This window comes from Piliocolobus tephrosceles, chromosome 10 (assembly GCF_002776525.5).
Source record: "Piliocolobus tephrosceles isolate RC106 chromosome 10, ASM277652v3, whole genome shotgun sequence".
In the NCBI taxonomy this organism is placed as follows: Eukaryota; Metazoa; Chordata; class Mammalia; order Primates; family Cercopithecidae; genus Piliocolobus; species Piliocolobus tephrosceles.
This window is the reverse complement of record NC_045443.1, coordinates 117,914,291-117,931,522: the sequence shown is the minus strand read 5'-3', so window position 1 is coordinate 117,931,522 and position 17,232 is coordinate 117,914,291. Positions and strand designations below refer to the sequence as shown.

Genomic DNA, 17,232 nt, shown 5'->3' with positions numbered 1-17,232 from the left:
TGGAAGAGCCCAGATTGCAGGAATGGGTTGGAGTAGATTTGGAACAGCTAAGAACCTTTCCAGCCCTTGAGTCTCCTGGGTTTGAGGCTGTCTTTTTGTATGTAAATCTGGGTTTTACCCATTGAAGGAGCTGTGAGTTGGGCCTGGAATGGGGCCCTAGACTTGACCTTAAAAGGTCTAGCATCTCTGGGTGACCTAAAGAGGTGGATGACATCTGACCAATGAAATGTGTCCACAATGTTCTGGGACCTCTGAAGGAGGGAGGGGCCCACTGATTCTGGATGGGAGAGATGAGTCTCTTACAATATGACAGAGGCTCTGGGGCCGGGCATGGTAGCTCATGTCTGTAATCTCAGCACTTTGGGAAGGCCCAGGCAGGAAGATGGCTTGAGGCCAGGAGTTCAAGACCAGCCTGGGCAACATAGCAAGACCCTGTCTCTACAAAAAAAATTTTAAAAGCTTTTAGTCCTAGCTACTCGGGAGGCCGAGGCAGGAAGACCCCTTTAGCCCAAGAATTCTAGGCTGCAGTGAGCTGTGATCAGGCCTCTAGCCTGAGTGACAGAACAAGACTTGTCTCAAAAAAAGAAAAAACGAAGAGAAAGACTCTGGTATTCGGCCAGCCTGGCCTGAACTCCTGTGCCTGTAGCCCAGGGCAGAGGCATACAAGTGCTCAGAGTCAACCTGGGCGGCCTCAGCCTCGTCTCACCTGCTGTTGCTTAAGCTCCTGGAGCCCAATTTGACGGGGAAGTGGCGGCAGCCAGGAGCCTGACGGGTGGGCCCTGTGTGGGTGCCTGGTGCAGATGGGCCTGGCACAGTTGGGCTTCTGCCTGGAGCTCAGGGTGACGGCTGGAGTTGCCTTGCAGCCTTTATTCTCTCGGGTCTCCGGTTACCTGGGCCCTGTGACCTTGGGTACAAGCCAGGTAGCCAATAAAGCCAGCCTGCCTACACACTCATATTGTGTCAGCCTCTGCAAGGAAGAGCTCGTCAGCACACAGGAAGCCACCCTCCTAAGCTAGGCCTGTAGGAAGCCACTTTATCCAAATGACCACCCCCTCCTGCCCTGGCGGCTGACTGGAAGACTCCCGGGCCTTCTCCCCTGGCTTCCTGTGTGTCACCCCCCAGCCCACACTTCCTTCAGGGCTGTGAGGGTAAAATGCAGTTCCTGTTGAGTGAGGTATGAGTCAGCGGAGGAGAATTGGTGGCTGAGTCTTTGTAACCTCCAGGCATGGCTATTAAATATTTACATGACACTATGGTATTGATCGTTTCTCATCCATCCTCTTAGGAGAGCAGTTCCTGTCTGGGATTCAAATAATAGCAGAATCTTGGATTTAGACTAACTGGGAAGAGCTCAAAGGTGCTATATACTCACCCATAATCGCATTATCTCCTTCTCAGAGCATGCTACTAGGAATGGGGACAAATTGGGTTCTGCCCATTTTCTTGATAGAGAAGATATCCAGAGAGGTTAGAGGATCCGCTGAGGGGCCCCCACTGATCCACTGGGTCCGGGATCAGGGCATCCCAGCTCCCCTCCTCTGCACTGGCTGTTCGTTCTGCTCACTGCTGCTTCCCCATCCTCCTCCTCTTCACAGCCCCTCTGTCATTCAGCCATTCATTCTAGCTGCTCGGGATATGGCGTCGAACAAGACTGACAAGGCTGCTGCTCTCTGGAGCTTAATTCTTGGAGAGGAGACAGTTGACAAGAACCCAAATTGGCAGGGAAGACCCCTCAAGGAGACTGAGTTCCTAGTCAGTGTCCAGGCCCTAGGTCCCTGGGCTGGGGGTGGGTGGGGCAGAGTGGATCTGGCCTAATTGTGGATTGGCCCTTACTGAGGACGGACGGTTATCAGGATAAATATACCCAGCTCACCATTCCTGGGGACTTACTCACCGAGTGAAAGCACCCCACTGCGGATTAGATTACCTCTGCTCTAACTGCTCATGTGCTCCGGGCTGGGGAAGGGGAGGGGAACTTGGAGCTGGGAGAGGGGGGAGACCCGCCTTCCCGTTCTGTTTTCCTTCCTAATCTGGAAGAGTCTCACCAAAGGGGCTGAGATGAGACCATCCCCGAGCTGGTCCTGCTGTTTACGTAGCTCCTTCCTTAGAAAGGGCCAGGCCCCGCTCACTGCTCATATCCCTGAGCGTGGGCAACTGTAAGGAGGCCGCAGCTTCTCTGACACTCAGAGCTACCAAGGCTGCCCAGGTGGTCATCAGGGAGTTGGGACCTTCCCTTGTCCAGAGTTCTGGACCCAACAGGATAGACAAGCCATGAGACTGGGCTTCCCCAGACCCCCTAGGACAGGGACTTTTCTCTCTGGGAGTCTGGGTTTCCTGTCAGATGGCAGGGAGGGACAGCTGGCCTAGGGCTGCAGGGAAGGCCCCTGTGCTATGGCAGCCGGTTGCTGCTGGTGCTGGAGCTTTCAGGGTGGTGTTTGCTGCTCCTTCCTTCGGCTTGTCAGCTCCTAAGGAAGCTGCACTGGCTTCTCCCTGCCTGGGGCAATGAAAGCTGAGTGAAATTGGCCTGCAGAAGAAGGTGGGTGAGGTGGCTGGAAAATACCTTGTTCTTACTGTGGGCCTTTCCTAGTCCAGGCCTTGAGAATACAAGGCGTGCCAAGATGGGGCCGTGGCCTCGAGAATACGAGGTGGGTTCTGCCTGGGACTGCTGGTGGAGGAGTCCAGAATGGCAAAGGTGGGCAGGGACCACGGGGCCCTGGCGCTGGGGTTGGTGTGGCAGGGCAGCTTATAAACTCCAAGAGGGGATGGAAAAGCTGGCTCCATGCCCCACATGCTTCCTGCTGATCTGGGACTAGAGGTCAGCACCCTTTGCCCTCAGGGATTGTGTGGGACAGGGAGGTGATTTCTTTTCCCTCCTAGGGCTCAACACCTCTCTGGGAAGAAGCTTGTATCTACTTAACAACTCCCATTTCCTGTGTGCTCTGTTCCAGGCACTGTGCTAAGTCAGCACTTTATATCTGTTTTTCTCATGTAGTCCCAATCCTGGGAGTAAAATGGTGAAATTCCTATTGGGCAGACAAGGAAACTGAGGCACAAAAGCAGTGAAGCAACCTCTCTGAGCAATTCAGCCACTGAGCAGAGTCCAGGTGACTCAGGATTCACCGTACACGTTGTAACACTGAAAATCCTCCGAGCCTAAGAGGAGAGAATGGAATCGCTCTGGGTCCTCCCTCCCCCTCAGAGAGATGGACCTTTATCTCCTCTCTCGGCACCTGTCCAGCTCCAGGCCTCTGGTCTCGATAGTCCTTACCACACACTAAGAAGTGGCAGGGGTTGGGTAGGAGGAAGAAGCCTGGCTTGTTTCTATGCTGCAGTTGGGGGTGGGGACGGAAGGGTTTCATTGATCCTCTTTAATCTGGTATTGAGTGCCACGTGTCAGAAGCCACGGTCTGGGGGACATCCCCATTGTAGGTACAAAGGGACCCAGGTTTCCTTCCACCCTGAGCCCCTGGGTGGGTACAGGAATGTGAGGGGCGCAGCTGCAGCACTTGCTCTGGAATGCAGGCGAACCGGTCCCCTCCTCCTCGGAGCAGTGGGCTGAAGGTGTCTGCACCTTAACCCTCCAGTGGCTCCCACTGGAGGATTATGCGGCTCCAGCCAGCGGCTCCCACTGTAAGGATTATGCTCAGTTGGTTGCTGAGGCCCGGGGAAGGGCCTCTTCCTCTCAGCCTGGCCGTGGTGCACTGTTTCTGCCCAGACACCTGCCCCAGGGCGGCCTCCCGTCCCAAAGCTGCAGCTGCTCCATGCTGTTGCTCCGACCAGGTGCAGCCATGGGGTACAGATGGGGGCGCACACAGTGCTGCATTTGCACAGGGCCCTGGAAGTGAGGGCGTGCAACCCTCTGGTTCTCCAGAGCCCTGCATGTCACCCTTGGGTTGCGCCTTCAAGTGATAGCGTGTACCCAGGCCACCTATGTTCCTCCTAGTAGTTGGCTGTGTTCCTCCAACTCAGCCTTGTTCTCTCAGGATTGAAACTTCCCCACTGCACCCATGGCCAGGGGCTCCCCGGTCTTCCCCTGCTAGAAAATTCCAAGATTGCACGAGGTTACCTTTGGTTACTCCCAGTGGCAGGAAGCCGATGGGCCAATGGTGCCCTCTGGTGGGCAGCAGCAGACAGTCTGCACCCCTTCCTTGCCGGGGCGGAAGGCCTTTGCCCATGGCTCGCTGGGGACTTTGCACGTAGCCCGCCCCCAGCCTCGAGACAGCCTGGCCTACCTCCTCATGTTGCATACTTTCGCTGGCCCAGAGAGACAGAAAACCTGCAGAATTCAGGGTGCGTTTCCTCCAGAAAGTGGTTGGGAAGCCCCAGAGAGAGCTTCCTCCTTCAGGGTGACTTGGGTCTGGAGGGCCCCAAGCCTGGACCTGGAAACTTAGTAGAGTAATGCCTAGGAAGTTTGGGGCCTTCCTTAGCTTGGATGAGGGCTCCCAACTACTTCCCAGCAGGTGTCTGGAACCTGTCCTCCTCGCATGTGGGAAGGGAGGGTGTGTTCCTGGTCTCGAATGGTTTCAGTGGGTACCATTTTCTCTGAAGAGTGGGTAGCCTGACACCTTCCTTGGGGTATGAGTAGAAGGAGTATTTAGAGCGGAGGGAAAGGCTGGAGCTGGACACTGGGGGACCCCGCTGCGATGGGGCTCTGCCTTCAAGTGGACTCCTGTGCAGTGTCTGCCGGCTCTGTTCGCTCAAGCCAGAGGGGACATTTGCTGAGCTTGCAAGGGGACTTTGACCCTTAACCATTTTGCAGCCTATGGGGAAGTCTCAGGTATTTGTACCCACTGGAAACCAAAGTAAAGCTACGAGTCTGCTGTTGGCTTGCCTCCTATAGTTCTGGTTCTTTCTTGAGGAGTTTGTGGGGGGTTTGGAGGCACCAACCCCTACCCCTCTTGCCTAGTTCTTGCCTGTCCAAATCTCTAGGTGAGGATGAAGGGTTGAGAGAGAGGAGGAAGCCATACCAGAGACCCTGTGGCTGGTGGATGGACTTGCTGGGGTTTTTCTCTGTCCGTCAAATGGACAAATCTTTGGAGGAAACTGAATAATGATGTGCTTTCTCCCTGACATCTACACTCTATGGTTTGCTTGTTTTTTTTAAGACAGAGTCTCTCTCTGTCACCCTCGCTAGAGTGCAGTAGTGCAATTGTAGCTCACTGTAGCCTTGACCTCCTGGGCTCAAGCAGTCCTCCTGCCTCAGCCTCCTGAGTCACTGGGACTACAGGCACCTATCACCACATCCAGCTAGTTTTTAAATTTTCTGTAGAGATGGGGTCTCACTATGTTGCCCAGGCTGATCTCCAACTCCTATTCTCAAGTGATCCTCTCACCTCAGCCTCCTGAGTAGCTGGGACTATAGGCATGCGCCACCACAGCCAGCTAATTTTTACATTGTTTGTAGAGACAGGCTGTCACTGTATTGCCGAAGCTGGGACGTGCTGCACTTTGAATATTCCTTTATTACTTTCCTTTCCTTTTTAAGGTTGCCCTCTTCATGTTTTGCTCGTATTCTACCCAGAAAAGACTTAGGAGACAGGAGAAGGCAGTACTTTGTATCCTATCTACACTGCTCTCCCTGGAGGAAGGCCTTATTCTGGATTTTACAGAGCAAATCAGATCTGATGTTTGTAGCTTCCATTGTGCTATGGAGCTTCCTCCTGCAGAGTGACTTGGGTCTGGAGAGCCTGATGTTTGCAGCTTCCAGTGTACCTGCTGGCCCTTATAAACCTCACACCAGTGCTTTGCGGTCAGAGTTATTCAAGAGCTTACTGAGAAAACAGGCCCTGAGAAGCTAAGCGATTTGCCATGTGGCATGGATAGTAGAGAGGGGAGCTGGCGCTTGAACTCAGGTGTGGCTCGACCTCAGAATGAGTGATCTTTTGTCTCTGTGCCCCAGGACTGCATCCTCTCACCAGTACTCCACCAACCTAGGGATCTGTGCTCCCAAGAGCCTGTTGACATTGTAAACCAGAATCCAATCCGTAAACCAAAAGCCCAGGCTTAGAATCACATTGTGGTGGAGCGGGCGCTTGGTGGAGTCCCTGATTCAAAATGTTTGACAAGGAAGCCTGACCATTTGTCTTCTGTTGGGTGTTTGGAGTCCAAGAGACCTGAGTTCAGAGTGCAGCATTCTCACTTCAGCCAGCCGTGGCAGTGTGGGATGTGACTCTGCCTCTGAACCACAGTTATACCATCAGTGCTAGTGGCATTGTGAGGAAGATGGCAGGTAACAAAGGTGAAGTTCCTGGCCCCGGTGGGCCTTCAAAGGTGGCAGCTGCTCCTGCCACCGGGGTTGCACTCATTGCCTGCTCTGGGGAGTCCTGTGGAGTTTCTTAGCTGGCCCTGCCCATGGTGGAGAAAGAGGGACCCGCCCACTGCTGATTGGGCCCAGAGGAAATGAGGACACTGCGTGAAGCCAGGACAGCAGGTGTGGCGCTGGAGAGGCTGTGGGGATTGGCCTGGACACTGGTTCCTTTTCTGCTGTTACCTAGATACCTGCCAACTCCTTCTAGTTCCGGTTTGCTAGAGACAGGAAGCCAGGCCTCCTCCATGGGACCTGGAGGGGCGGGGCGAGCTGTAGGACCTGACCTTCCTTGGAGGTCAGGAGACAAGACCCGGGGTCTTAGGCCTTGGAACAGACATCCCTTCCGTCCATCTGGGCAGGAGCCAGGGGTAGGTGTGGCCAGCCTTGAGGGTAGGAGATCAGGACAGGCAGCTGGGAGAAGGTGTGGCCCCGTAAACCAAGGCCCTGGGTGAGGGCCTTGCTTCTCTCTTCCCTCCTCTGAACACGGGTTGGGGGACTAGGAGCAAGGCCACAAGGAAGGATCACACTGGCAGGCCTCACAGCTTGGGCTTCCAGCGTTCAGGAAGTTGAACCCTTTAAGTGCGGCGTCATCTGGTAGTCATAGTGGCCTCTTACAGGCCAGGTTTTTGGGGTTTGGGGCTTCTGAGGAGTCAGACAATTGTGCCACTCACTGGCTTTGTTATTCGGAGCACACACGTCTGACCTCTGCCTCTCCAAGCCAGCTTTATTCATCCCTGCGGGGAGAATCAGAATTCCAACTACAGGGGGTATTAGGGGGATTCACGGAGACCTTGTACCTGCCACTAGAATGCCTAGCAGTGTGCCTGGTACTAATAAATGGCAATAAACGCAGCCATTGCTTTTTAGATGTTTATTATCCTGAGGGCTAGGGATCAAGCTGTCAGCTCCCTGGACCCAGCAGGTTACCAGGGAGCTGAGAGCGAGCAAGTTGTGAACGGGGCAGGAATGAGGGTGTGGCATCTAGGGCCAGGCTGTCTGAGCTGTGGGGCTGTTGAGGGTCCCAGGAGGGGATGGAGGAGGTGGGGGTCAGCAGGTCCTACCCCTGCCCCTCTATCTATATCCTTCTTTTCTGGAGACTGGGGAGACCTAGTGCCCTCTGTTGGCTGCCAGGTGCCAGGGTAATGGAAGCTTACACTGGAGGGCTGATTTGGCTCCTTTGCTGCTGTTAAAAGCAGAACAGTGGGGGCCTGGAGCCTCTGGGGTCGGGCTGCTTGCCAGACTTCAGAAACAGCCAACGGAGCAGTCTTGCCCCCTGCTCACTGAGCGGGTAGGGACCGCTGCACCAGCCTCCCTCCAGCCCCCACCTCCCCGCACACCTTACCCCATAAGCCTGGAGCCTCAGGAGGAACCTGGAGCCTGGGCTTCTGCTTCCACCTGGTCAGGAGGGCAGGGACTATTCTGTGTGCCCCTTCCAGTCGGGGGCTGAGAAAGCCTAAGCTCTTAGAAATCAAGTGAGGGCCTGACACTGCCAGGGCCCCTCCCTGTGACGTGGGGCCCCTCCCGCCCATTCTCTCCGCGCTGCCCTGCAGATTCAGAGTTCCAGGCAGGCACTTCTCACCCGCGGCTGCGCGGCCCTGTCAGGAGGGAACGCAGCACCAGGTGCCTGACTCCCAGAGGTAGGAGATCCCACGGGGCAGCCCCAGAGCCCGCCTATAGAGCACCTTCAGTCCTGGGTGGCCAGAAGAAGTCAGCTTTGGGAGCCGGCTCTTGGTTAGGCTGGTCCGCTTCCTGTCCCGAGGCTGGTCATTTCTCCCATGGGTGGGGCAGGTGCTAGAAGGCATTAACTCTTGAGGTGCAGGCAGGGAGGGCCCCGCCATGGGAGAGTCTCCGGGATCCCGGGTCTCACCTGTTCCCCGTGCCTTCTCTTTGCAGACGCCCTGCTGGCGGACTTGGAGTCCACCACCTCCCACATCTCCAAACGGCCTGTGTTCTTGTCGGAGGAGACCCCCTACTCATACCCAACTGGAAACCACACATACCAGGAGATTGCCGTGCCACCCCCCGTCCCCCCACCCCCGTCCAGCGAGGCCCTCAATGGCACAATCCTTGACCCTTTAGAGCAGTGGCAGCCCAGTGGCTCCCGATTCATCCACCAGCAGGTGAGGCGGGGACAGGGACTGGGAAGGTGGAGGAGGCTGGGGGACAGAGGGAACTTACCTGGCAGGGGCTTAGGGAACCAGGGGATGGAATGGAATTGGGGCAGTCGACCCTTCCCAACCAGACACTGCTTTTTCTACTCATCACGTGAGTGGGGCAGTGACCAAGTGGTTAATCACAGGTCTCCTGGCCTGACTGTGGAAATTCCCTGGTGAGGCTGGCTGTGGGCAGGGGCCTCCTGGGGGTGACTCGAGCTGCTCCTGGCCCCGTTCCTTTTTCTCTCCTTGGGGTAGCCTCTGAGTGTTCTCCTTCTCATAGCCTCAGTCCTCATCACCTGTGTACGGCTCCAGTGCCAAAACTTCCAGTGCCTCCAACCCTCAGGACAGCGTTGGCTCTCCGTGCTCCCGAGTGGGTGAGGAGGAGCACGTCTACAGGTACTGCCCCAGTCTGCCCAGGGCACCTTTCCTCCTGCTTAGAAATCTCAGGGACCTGGCCAGGGTGGGAAGCAGCGGAGGCGCAGGAGCAGGCATGGTGACTGGGCCTTGTGGGGTTCTTCTGGTTTAAGCTGCAGAAGGCCTCTCGATGGGCCCATCTGCCTCATCAGTGCCGTCTCCATGCAGTGGACATTCTGGGCTGTCACAGCATCTCTGTGTAGCTGAGGAACTGAAGCAAGACTTCCTTCCTCCCCTCTTCTTACTAGTCCCTTCCCTACCCTCTGTCCTCTTGTGGGGGAGGACTTCACATCTCCTCTGCCTTGTTCTCCTTGGGAATTTGGGAACTGCCAAGCCAGTATGAAGCCAGAGAGCATCTCTCACTGTCTTCTTTCCTTTGCCTCTCAAAGCTTCCCCAACAAGCAGAAATCAGCTGAGCCTTCACCCACCGTAATGAGCACGTCCCTGGGTAGCAACCTTTCTGAACTCGACCGCCTGCTGCTGGAACTGAATGCTGTGCAGCATAACCCACCAGGCTTCCCTGCAGGTAGGACCGGGTCCCTGGGGCAGGGTCTACCAGGGCCTAGGGCCCAGGGCCCACCTGCTGACCTCTAGATCCCAGGAGGGCTCAAGGGCTGAGCAGCCTTTTTCTCTCCTCTCTGCAAGATGAGGCCAACTCAAGCCCCCCGCTTCCTGGGGCCCTGAGCTCCCACTGTGGTGTCCCAGAGACTAACAGCCCCCTGGGAGGCAAAGCTGGGCCCCTGACGAAAGAGAAGCCTAAGCGGAATGGGGGCCGGGGCCTGGAGGACGTGCGGCCCAGCGTGGAGAGTCTCTTGGATGAACTGGAGAGCTCCGTGCCCAGCCCTGTGTGAGTACCCACTGGGCTCTCCCCAGGTGGGGAAGGGCTGGCCCAGCCTGCCCCGGGTCCAGTGTCTGTCCCCTTAGCCCTGGTATCACCCATTCCCTCCAGTGTCTGCTGTTTGCTAGGCACTGGGGGGATAGTGGAGAGTCTCATGGACACCATCCCTGCCTTCAGCCAGTCACTATCAGTCAGAAAGGACAGATATTGTGCACGTCGAGGGCGCCTGAAGCTTAGCAGCTCTTAGCACAGGCTTTGGGGCCACACAGTAGGGTTTCACTTCTTGGCTCTGACAATTACTGTCAGCCCTCAAGCCTTAGTTTTCCCATCTGTAAAATGGGACAAGAGCTTATGGGATCGCTGGAATAAGACCACCTACCTCAGTAAGAGTGAGAACCAGTAATCCATGTAAAGCACTTAGAATGGTTTCTGGTGTGCAGTGCGTGGCACACATGGTGAGTGCCTAACACACGAGTTCTTACCAGTGCCGTTGTGTTACTGCAGTAGCCTCACCTCCACGTCCGGTGTTGTGGAGGAAACATAGGGCTCTTGGGCTTGTTTCACAGGCCACCTTTCACTTGGGCTGGGGGCTAGAGGAGTCTTCCTGGCACTTCCTGGTGCCATTGAGCTGCCCCTTCTGACCCAATGATGGGTCCCCAGGAGAGACTGGGAGCTGGTGGGCCTCCCTGGGCGTGGGGATGGTGAGACCCCAGTGTCCGAGCTGAGGGATGGATTTGATCTCTGGGAAGTGTGGGGCTGACTTTGGGCTCCCCACTGATGCCATGCGCACCTGCAGCCCTGCCATCACTGTGAACCAGGGCGAGATGAGCAGCCCGCAGCGCGTCACCTCCACCCAGCAGCAGACGCGCATCTCAGCCTCCTCTGCCACCAGGGAGCTGGACGAGCTGATGGCTTCGCTGTCGGATTTCAAGGTGCCCTGTGAACCCTCCATCTTCCCTGCCCTGCTGCCCCTCCCTCATCCTTCACCTCCCTTACCTCAGTGTGGGTAGCTAGACCTTGGTACCTCAGTATTTGGGTGCCTTGCCCCTGAGCCAGGGACCCTGTCATGCCCTGGCCTTGCTGTGATGCCAAGAGATAGGGGAGGGAGGGCCGGGTGAGCCTGCCTGAGGATTGCAGTAGCCAATGAAGGCAGACAAGCTGGAGAAGTGCTCAGCTGGGACATTCCTTCCTCCCCGGGTGCTCCCAGCCACTCAGGTCAAGGGGATCAGGAGGCTGGGACGCTGGGACAAAGAACCTTGTGTTGATGGCTGCTCTTGGTGGGGGAGGGCATTCTGTGCTGGGCCATGTGGGACTTGGGAGCCTGTGCCTGGGAGGTCATTTGCCCTGGAGCCCCATCTCCCACGCTAGCTGTCCTCAACACATCCTCTTTCTTTCTGCCTCTGCTCCTGAATCCACAAGCTTCCCTCGCTACCCTTCTCCCATCCTTCCCTCTCGCCCTCCAGGGCCTCTGAGTTCCCACGAGCACGTCTGTGGGAAACCATGGGGCCAGCCTTGCACAAGGTACCTGCCCTTCCCCTCCCTTGCTGGGTCTCCCCAGTCCTGCCAGGCCTGGGATGTTTAATTTAGAGGCTACAGTGTTTCCATGGGGATTGATATTGACAGAACTCACCAGCAGTTGCTGACTTCACACTTCCATGTGGGTCAGCTGGAGACCTTTGGGGCATGACCTAGGGAATATGAGAGGGGAGTGAGTGGTCCCTGCACCCTTGGCCTTGATGGTGCCTCCTAGCCTCCCTCCAGTTGAGGTTACATGGTGGGAGATGGGAGTGTGGCTGGGGTGGAAGGTTGAGCCTGGCCCTGTGACCCTTGCGTGCTGTAGTTCTAGCTCCAGGCCAGTGATTCTGAGCCGCCGTAGTCAGAAGCAAGTAAGTTGGATTCAGGGCCTGGCCTGAGGGAGCTGTGTCCCGGTGCTTGTAAGACTGCCGTTTTCTCAGACAGCCTGTGTCCTGATGCCAGAAGCGGCAGTGGTTTTAGTCAGATCCCTGGAGCAAGGACTTGGAAGACGTAGAGGACTCGGGGTGGAGGAAAGCTGGGATTGTCCGGAGGGCCATGGCCCAGTTGGGCCAGCATCCGAGGCGGGCTTAGCAGCCCCCCAGGGCTGGCTCTTCCTCCATTTGTGTCTGGGGCTGTCTTCCCTAGCCACTTGGCTCCCCATTTGTCCACCTCACCATGGTCTTTTCTTTCTCATACCCTCCCGGGGTGGCTCCACAGGCAGGACTCGGTGGCTGCTTTCTCTTGCTTGGGTTTGATAAGGGCTAAGCATGTGAAGCCCAGGGAAGCCTTTTTGGGATCTGGGTCTCTTTCAAGGGTCAGTCCTGTGCGTCAGCTTTGCAGCCACCTTGGTTAGCCCTAAGGCCGAGCCCACCGCCTGCAGGACACAGCCGTCCTCACTCCCCTCATCTCTCTCTCTCTCTCTTCTCCCCTCTGCCTTTCTCTCTCCTCCTCCAGACCAGCTCCTCCACTGTGGCTCTGAGTGCCCCGGGGCTGCTGCCCAGCTCTGCTCCATCCTCATACTGCTCCCTTCCTCCTTCTCCTCCCCCCATACCATCTGGATTCCTGCCACCCCCCACTAAACCCTCCCCTCGAGGCCAGGACCACACTCCAGAGTTCCCTTGTACTGAGCAGAGTGGACGAGGCCTTCTACCTCCTGTGGCCCCCAGCTGGCTTGAGTTGGCTGGTCTTGGGGTGATGCCTGATACCCTAAACTCAAGGTCTCCCTCTGTGGAGGGTTCTTTGTGGGCAGTGGGCACAGAGAGCCAGGGTCGAGATTGGAGGCACCTGCCGACCCTCACACGTGAGCTATCTGGGGCTCCCCGCTGCCACACTGTACCCTATGCTGGGAGCATAGGTCCCCAAGAGCCCCAGGGGCCACCAGCCAGCCCTTCGTGCCCAGAGGAGGCCTTGGCTGCCACAAGGGAGCAGCCACGGGCTTCAGAGGTATTCAGGCCTGAGAGAATGCCCCCCTCTGGAGCTGTTCGAAGCTTCCAGGAAGTAATAGAGCCAGCTATAATGGCAGTGGACCGGCAGGCTGTCTTCCCAGATACCTGGACTCTCACGGAGGAACGCGGCCTACAGCAGGAGAGGCCAAGGCCAGAGCCAGGGAGGCTGGGAAGCAGCTCCCCTGCCTCAGTTACCATGGCGCAGCTAGGTGCAAAGATGACTGAGAGGGGAAGCGTGGCCAGGCCAGCCCAGGGACCTGAAACCCCAAGGAGCCCAGAGGGCACCACCGAAGCTGCCACCCAGGCCGGAAAGGAACAGCCAGAGCTTCCATGTGCCATGGCCACAAGCACACCCAGCACCACGGAAAGGATTTCCACCTCTGGCCAGGCAGGCGCCAGCTCGCATGGCTGCTGGGCGTGGCCCTTGGCGGGTCTGAGTGTGGGTCACTCCTCGCTAACTGCATGCAGCCTCCCGCTCTGCACGTGTCTGCTTGGGCAGAAAATTTGAGACACTGTGACCAGACCACCTGACAGTCAGCACTTGGCGGTGGGCTCTGTGGACCCAGCATTTCTCATAGCGTCAACACACCTCTTGCTTTGTTAAGGCTTTTTCCTTTCAGACGAGCTAGCCTTGACATTCTGATGTGGTGAAATGGTTAGAAGCATGGACTTTGGAACCAGATAGACCTAGATCCAAACCACATCTCTAACACTTGCTACCTCTGTGACCTTGGGCAACCCCCTCCCTCAGCCTCAGTTTTCTCATCTATAAAGTGGGGAGTAAATAGGCCATTTCCATCAAGATTGTCCAGAGACCTAAATGAGATAATTCCTGGAAAGTATTTAGAACACAGCATGTGGTCCCTCAATAGGCCATGGCTGACAGTAGTTTTATTACTTGCTTTTTACTTAATTAAAACTTTATGCCGGGCTAGGCGTGGTGGCTCATGCCTGTAATCCCAGCACTTTGGGAAGCCGAGGCAGGTGGATGACCTGAGGTCGGGAGTTCGAGACCAACCTGACCAACATGGAGAAACCCCCGTCTCTATTAAAAATACAAAAAAATTAGCTGGGCATGGTGGCGCATGCCTGTAATCCTAGCTACTTGGGAGGCTGAGGCAGGAGAATCGCTTAAACCCGGATGATGGAGGTTGCAGTGAGCCAAGATTGCGCCATTGCACTCCAGCCTGGGCAACAAGAGCAAAACTCGGTCTCAAAAAACAAAAAAAAAAAAAAGAAAAAAAAACAAAAAACTTTATGCCCTACCCTGGCACAGTGGCTTATGCCCGTAATCTCAGAACTTTGGGAGGCTGAGGCAAGAGGATCGCTTGAGCCCAGGAGTTTGAGACAAGCCTAGGCAACACAGCGAAACCCTGTCTCTACAAAAAAATTAAAAATTAGCTGGGTGTGGTGGCTCATGCCTATAGTCCCAGCTGTGGGGAAGGCTAAAACAGGAGGATCACTTGAGCCCAGGAGTCTGGGGCTGCAGTGAGTTGTGATCGCACCACTGCACTCAGCCTGAGCAACAGAGCAAGACACTGTCTCAAAAAAAAAACCAAAAATAAAATAACCCAAATCCCCCAAGCTTTATGCCTCTTTGGAAAACAAAACGAAACAATCAAAACCCCTCAAAACACTACCAACAAGTGTAATAGCATAATATAAGTGTGATATTAGCATAATAATATAAATAAGAAAAAAAAACTAGTTAAAAAAGTTCCTGGCCAGCTGAGCACAGCGGCTCACGCCTGTAATCCCAGCACTTTGGGAGGCCAACTCACGAGGTTAGGAGTTTCAGACCATCCTAACCAACATGGTGAAACCCCCCAAAAAAAAAAAAAAAAATACTAGCCAGGCGTGGTGGTACGTGCCTTTAATCCCAGCTACTCAGGAGGCTGAGGCAGGAGAATCTCTTGAACCCAGGAGGCGAAGGTTGCAGTGAGCCCAGATCGCGCCTCTGCACTCCAGCCTGGGCAACACAGTGAGACTCCGTACCCCCAAAAAAAGTTCTTGGAAGGAAAGACTTTTTCTATTATAAATTAAAAAGAAAGAAAGAAAGAAAAAGCCATATGCCTTGTCAAGGGCATGCACTTACATCCTCTGGAATAATTCTTGCGCAAACCCTGTGTGATGAGCTAAGAAAATCCTGTGGTCCCATTTTAAGAAAGGGGAAGCTGAGGCCCACGGCACTTAAGTGTCTTGCCCAAGGTCAGTGGCCAACTTGGAGGCGAATGCTGGCTCAGAGGTCTCGCTGGCAGCCTGTGCTCCTGGACCCCGTCCGATCTGCTCCCCCCGTGCCTCCACCCACCTCTGCTTGGCTCTTTGGTGGTTTTCTTCTGTGCTGCCTCTCCTGAGGCATCTGAGTGTGGCCTGAGCAGCGTGTGCAAGCTCGGAGTGGGACGGTGACAGCCTCCCCTCCCCTCCCCCTAGATCCGATCTGTGATCAGGAGGAGCCGGGAGACGGGCCACGCACACCCCATGTCCCGGGAGCCCTCCCCTCGCCGCCGGCTGGACCCTGCCACCCTGAGCAGGACCCCATCCCAGGAGCAGCTCATCGCGGAGCTGCAGGGGCGGCTGGGCATCCAGCCTGAGGCAGAGGAGCCGGCGGAGGCAGCGGGGCCCTCTGCCCAGGACTGGCTGACCGAGGGCATCGTCATCACCGTGCAGCCACGTGGGAAGCAGGCCGGGGGGCAACTTGTAGAGAAGGTGGCAAGAAGATGCCCAGGGCTGGGGCTGGGCAAGAGCCAAGCACCTGGGGTCCAGGTTCTTCTGGCCCCAGTGCTGGCCGGAGGGGAGATCTGGGGAGGGTGGGAGTTTCTTGCCTCCTGTGACCTTGGAAGACGGGCCCCACTCTTGCTGCAGAGTGGGAAGGCCCAGGGGAAGCCTGGGGAGGTCCCCCCACCCCTGTGGGCTGAGCTGGCGATTTCTTCCTCATCGCTGTCCCTCCTTTCTTTTCCCCAGGTTGTCTTCCCTCCTGGCTCTCCCATTCCCCTGAGAAGAACCATCTCTGTCCTGGCTTCTCCTTCTGTCCCTTTGCTCCAGCATCGCACAGACGCCACGGCCAGCAGCTCTTCTCCCCTGCCCAGCCTGCCCACTTCCTCCCCTCTGGGGCCCTCAGCTTACACCTGTGGTTCTTCTGGGGTCCAGAGTGCAGGGGAAGAGCCCCATGATGAGGGGGTGCAGGGCCCCACCCTTTCCACTCCTGCACCCCACACCATGAGGTCCGTGGGCTGCCAGACCGATGAGGACCCGCTCTTCCCCCCGATGCAGGCAGGCCTTAAAGGAGCCCCTCCCTTTCTGTCCCCTGTCCTGATGCCTGAGCCTCCCCCACTCTGCACACACACATATACACACTCAGATCCCTCCATCCCTCCATCCACCAGCCCCAGCGCAGTCACCACAGTCCTGCCTTAAACCTTGACCCTGGTATTCCCCTACCTGGAAGGTCTGCCACCCTCTTGCTTTCCTGTGGGTTCGCCTGTGTCTGCTCCTTCCTCGACTGGTCCTCGGTACTGCCCTGGGCTCACATCGAGGAAGGAAGCCACTCCAGAAGGAGACTAGTAAACCTGTCTCCCCCCTTCCAGCCCCCAGGCCCAGTGCCCGGTGAGGCCTCCTCACGGAGTCTGGCCACGTCCCCTTGCCGTGTCCTCTGCCTTTGGTTGACTCCCCTCCCTGTCCTCCTTCCTTTCTCCCTGGGCCTCTCTCTCAGGGCTCTTTTTCTCCAGAGTTTTTCCCCCAATTTTGGTCCTGCCGGTGGGGGAGAAACCCTCAGATCTCATCCTAGATTCCCTTTTAGTCCAGTGACAAGGTCCCGTATTCGTTCTTCTTTAATTTTTAAAAAAGATTTCTTATCCTCATCTCTTCCCCTATCTAAGATCCAGGGCCTGGAGCAAAGAGCGGATGGGGAGCGGTGCTGGGCGGCTGGCTGGCCTCGGGACAGCGGGCGGAGCAGCCCCGGAGGGCAGGACGAGGGAGGGGTCAGTGCCAAGGCTGGGCTGGGTGTCCTGCGTGTCGTGCTCTCCCTGGGCTTGGCCGTGCCTGCTGGGTGCCCTGAGCCTTTCTGACCCCAGTGGGCCCTTCCGACCATGAGTCCTGCTGATGTCACTCCCACTTCAGGGCTCCTGGCCCCTGGAGGAGGTTGTACTTCCTGTCTCCATCAGCTCATCTGTTCAGGAGGGAGAAAAGTACCCCCATCCTTGTGCTGCCAGACACCGTACCCCGAGCCTCAGGAGTCCTGACCAGCCCCTCCCTGTCTCCACAGTTCATGGCCCAGGGGAAGACAGGGAGCAGCTCGCCCCCTGGGGGGCCCCCGAAACCCGGGAGCCAGCTAGACAGCATGCTGGGGAGCCTGCAGTCCGACCTCAACAAGCTGGGGGTTGCCACGGTCGCCAAAGGAGTCTGCGGGGCCTGCAAGAAGCCCATCGCGGGGCAGGTGATGAGGGGGAGTGGGCGGGGGTGTGGCCAGTGGACCCCTGCAGGGGTGGGGGTGCTCCAGGGCTGGCCTTGGCCCTGTGGGCTCCTCTGCAGGGGTGGGGGTGCTCCGGGGCTGGCCTCGGC

At 56.7% G+C, this 17,232-nt stretch overlaps 3 protein-coding genes across 4 annotated transcripts in view; all 3 read left to right on the top strand.

Annotated features, from left to right (window-relative positions):
* The window catches only part of LOC111537633 (paxillin), a 58,803-nt gene that overhangs the window by 36,761 nt on the left and 4,810 nt on the right, over positions 1-17,232 (top strand). The window contains exons 2-8 of one of the 2 annotated variants that reach the window (XM_023204619.2): positions 8,201-8,427; positions 8,744-8,859; positions 9,267-9,403; positions 9,523-9,724; positions 10,512-10,647; positions 16,551-16,652; positions 16,937-17,107. In XM_023204619.2, the coding sequence (XP_023060387.1) occupies positions 8,201-8,427; positions 8,744-8,859; positions 9,267-9,403; positions 9,523-9,724; positions 10,512-10,647; positions 16,551-16,652; positions 16,937-17,107 (1,091 nt within the window). The remainder of the gene's footprint in view (positions 1-8,200; positions 8,428-8,743; positions 8,860-9,266; positions 9,404-9,522; positions 9,725-10,511; positions 10,648-16,550; positions 16,653-16,936; positions 17,108-17,232) is intronic. The other variant, XM_023204628.1, reaches the window with a different exon arrangement.
* On the top strand, positions 10,655-13,775 carry LOC111537653. Its single transcript, XM_023204652.1, has one exon. The coding sequence runs from the start codon at positions 12,425-12,427 to the stop codon at positions 13,181-13,183; it is 759 nt and encodes a 252-aa protein (XP_023060420.1). The 5' UTR covers positions 10,655-12,424; the 3' UTR covers positions 13,184-13,775.
* Positions 14,557-16,544, top strand: LOC111537644. Its single transcript, XM_023204640.3, has 2 exons — positions 14,557-15,381; positions 15,637-16,544. The coding sequence occupies exons 1-2, from the start codon at positions 15,154-15,156 to the stop codon at positions 16,087-16,089; spliced, it is 681 nt and encodes a 226-aa protein (XP_023060408.1). The 5' UTR covers positions 14,557-15,153; the 3' UTR covers positions 16,090-16,544.

Bases quoted from the DNA above. Each gene is read 5' to 3' on its own strand.
- LOC111537653 (XM_023204652.1), top strand. From the start codon at position 12,425: ATGCCTGATACCCTAAACTCAAGGTCTCCCTCTGTGGAGGGTTCTTTG.
- LOC111537644 (XM_023204640.3), top strand. From the start codon at position 15,154: ATGTCCCGGGAGCCCTCCCCTCGCCGCCGGCTGGACCCTGCCACCCTG. The intron at 15,382-15,636 runs GTGGCAAGAAGA...TCTTTTCCCCAG, and splicing joins GGGGGCAACTTGTAGAGAAG to GTTGTCTTCCCTCCTGGCTC.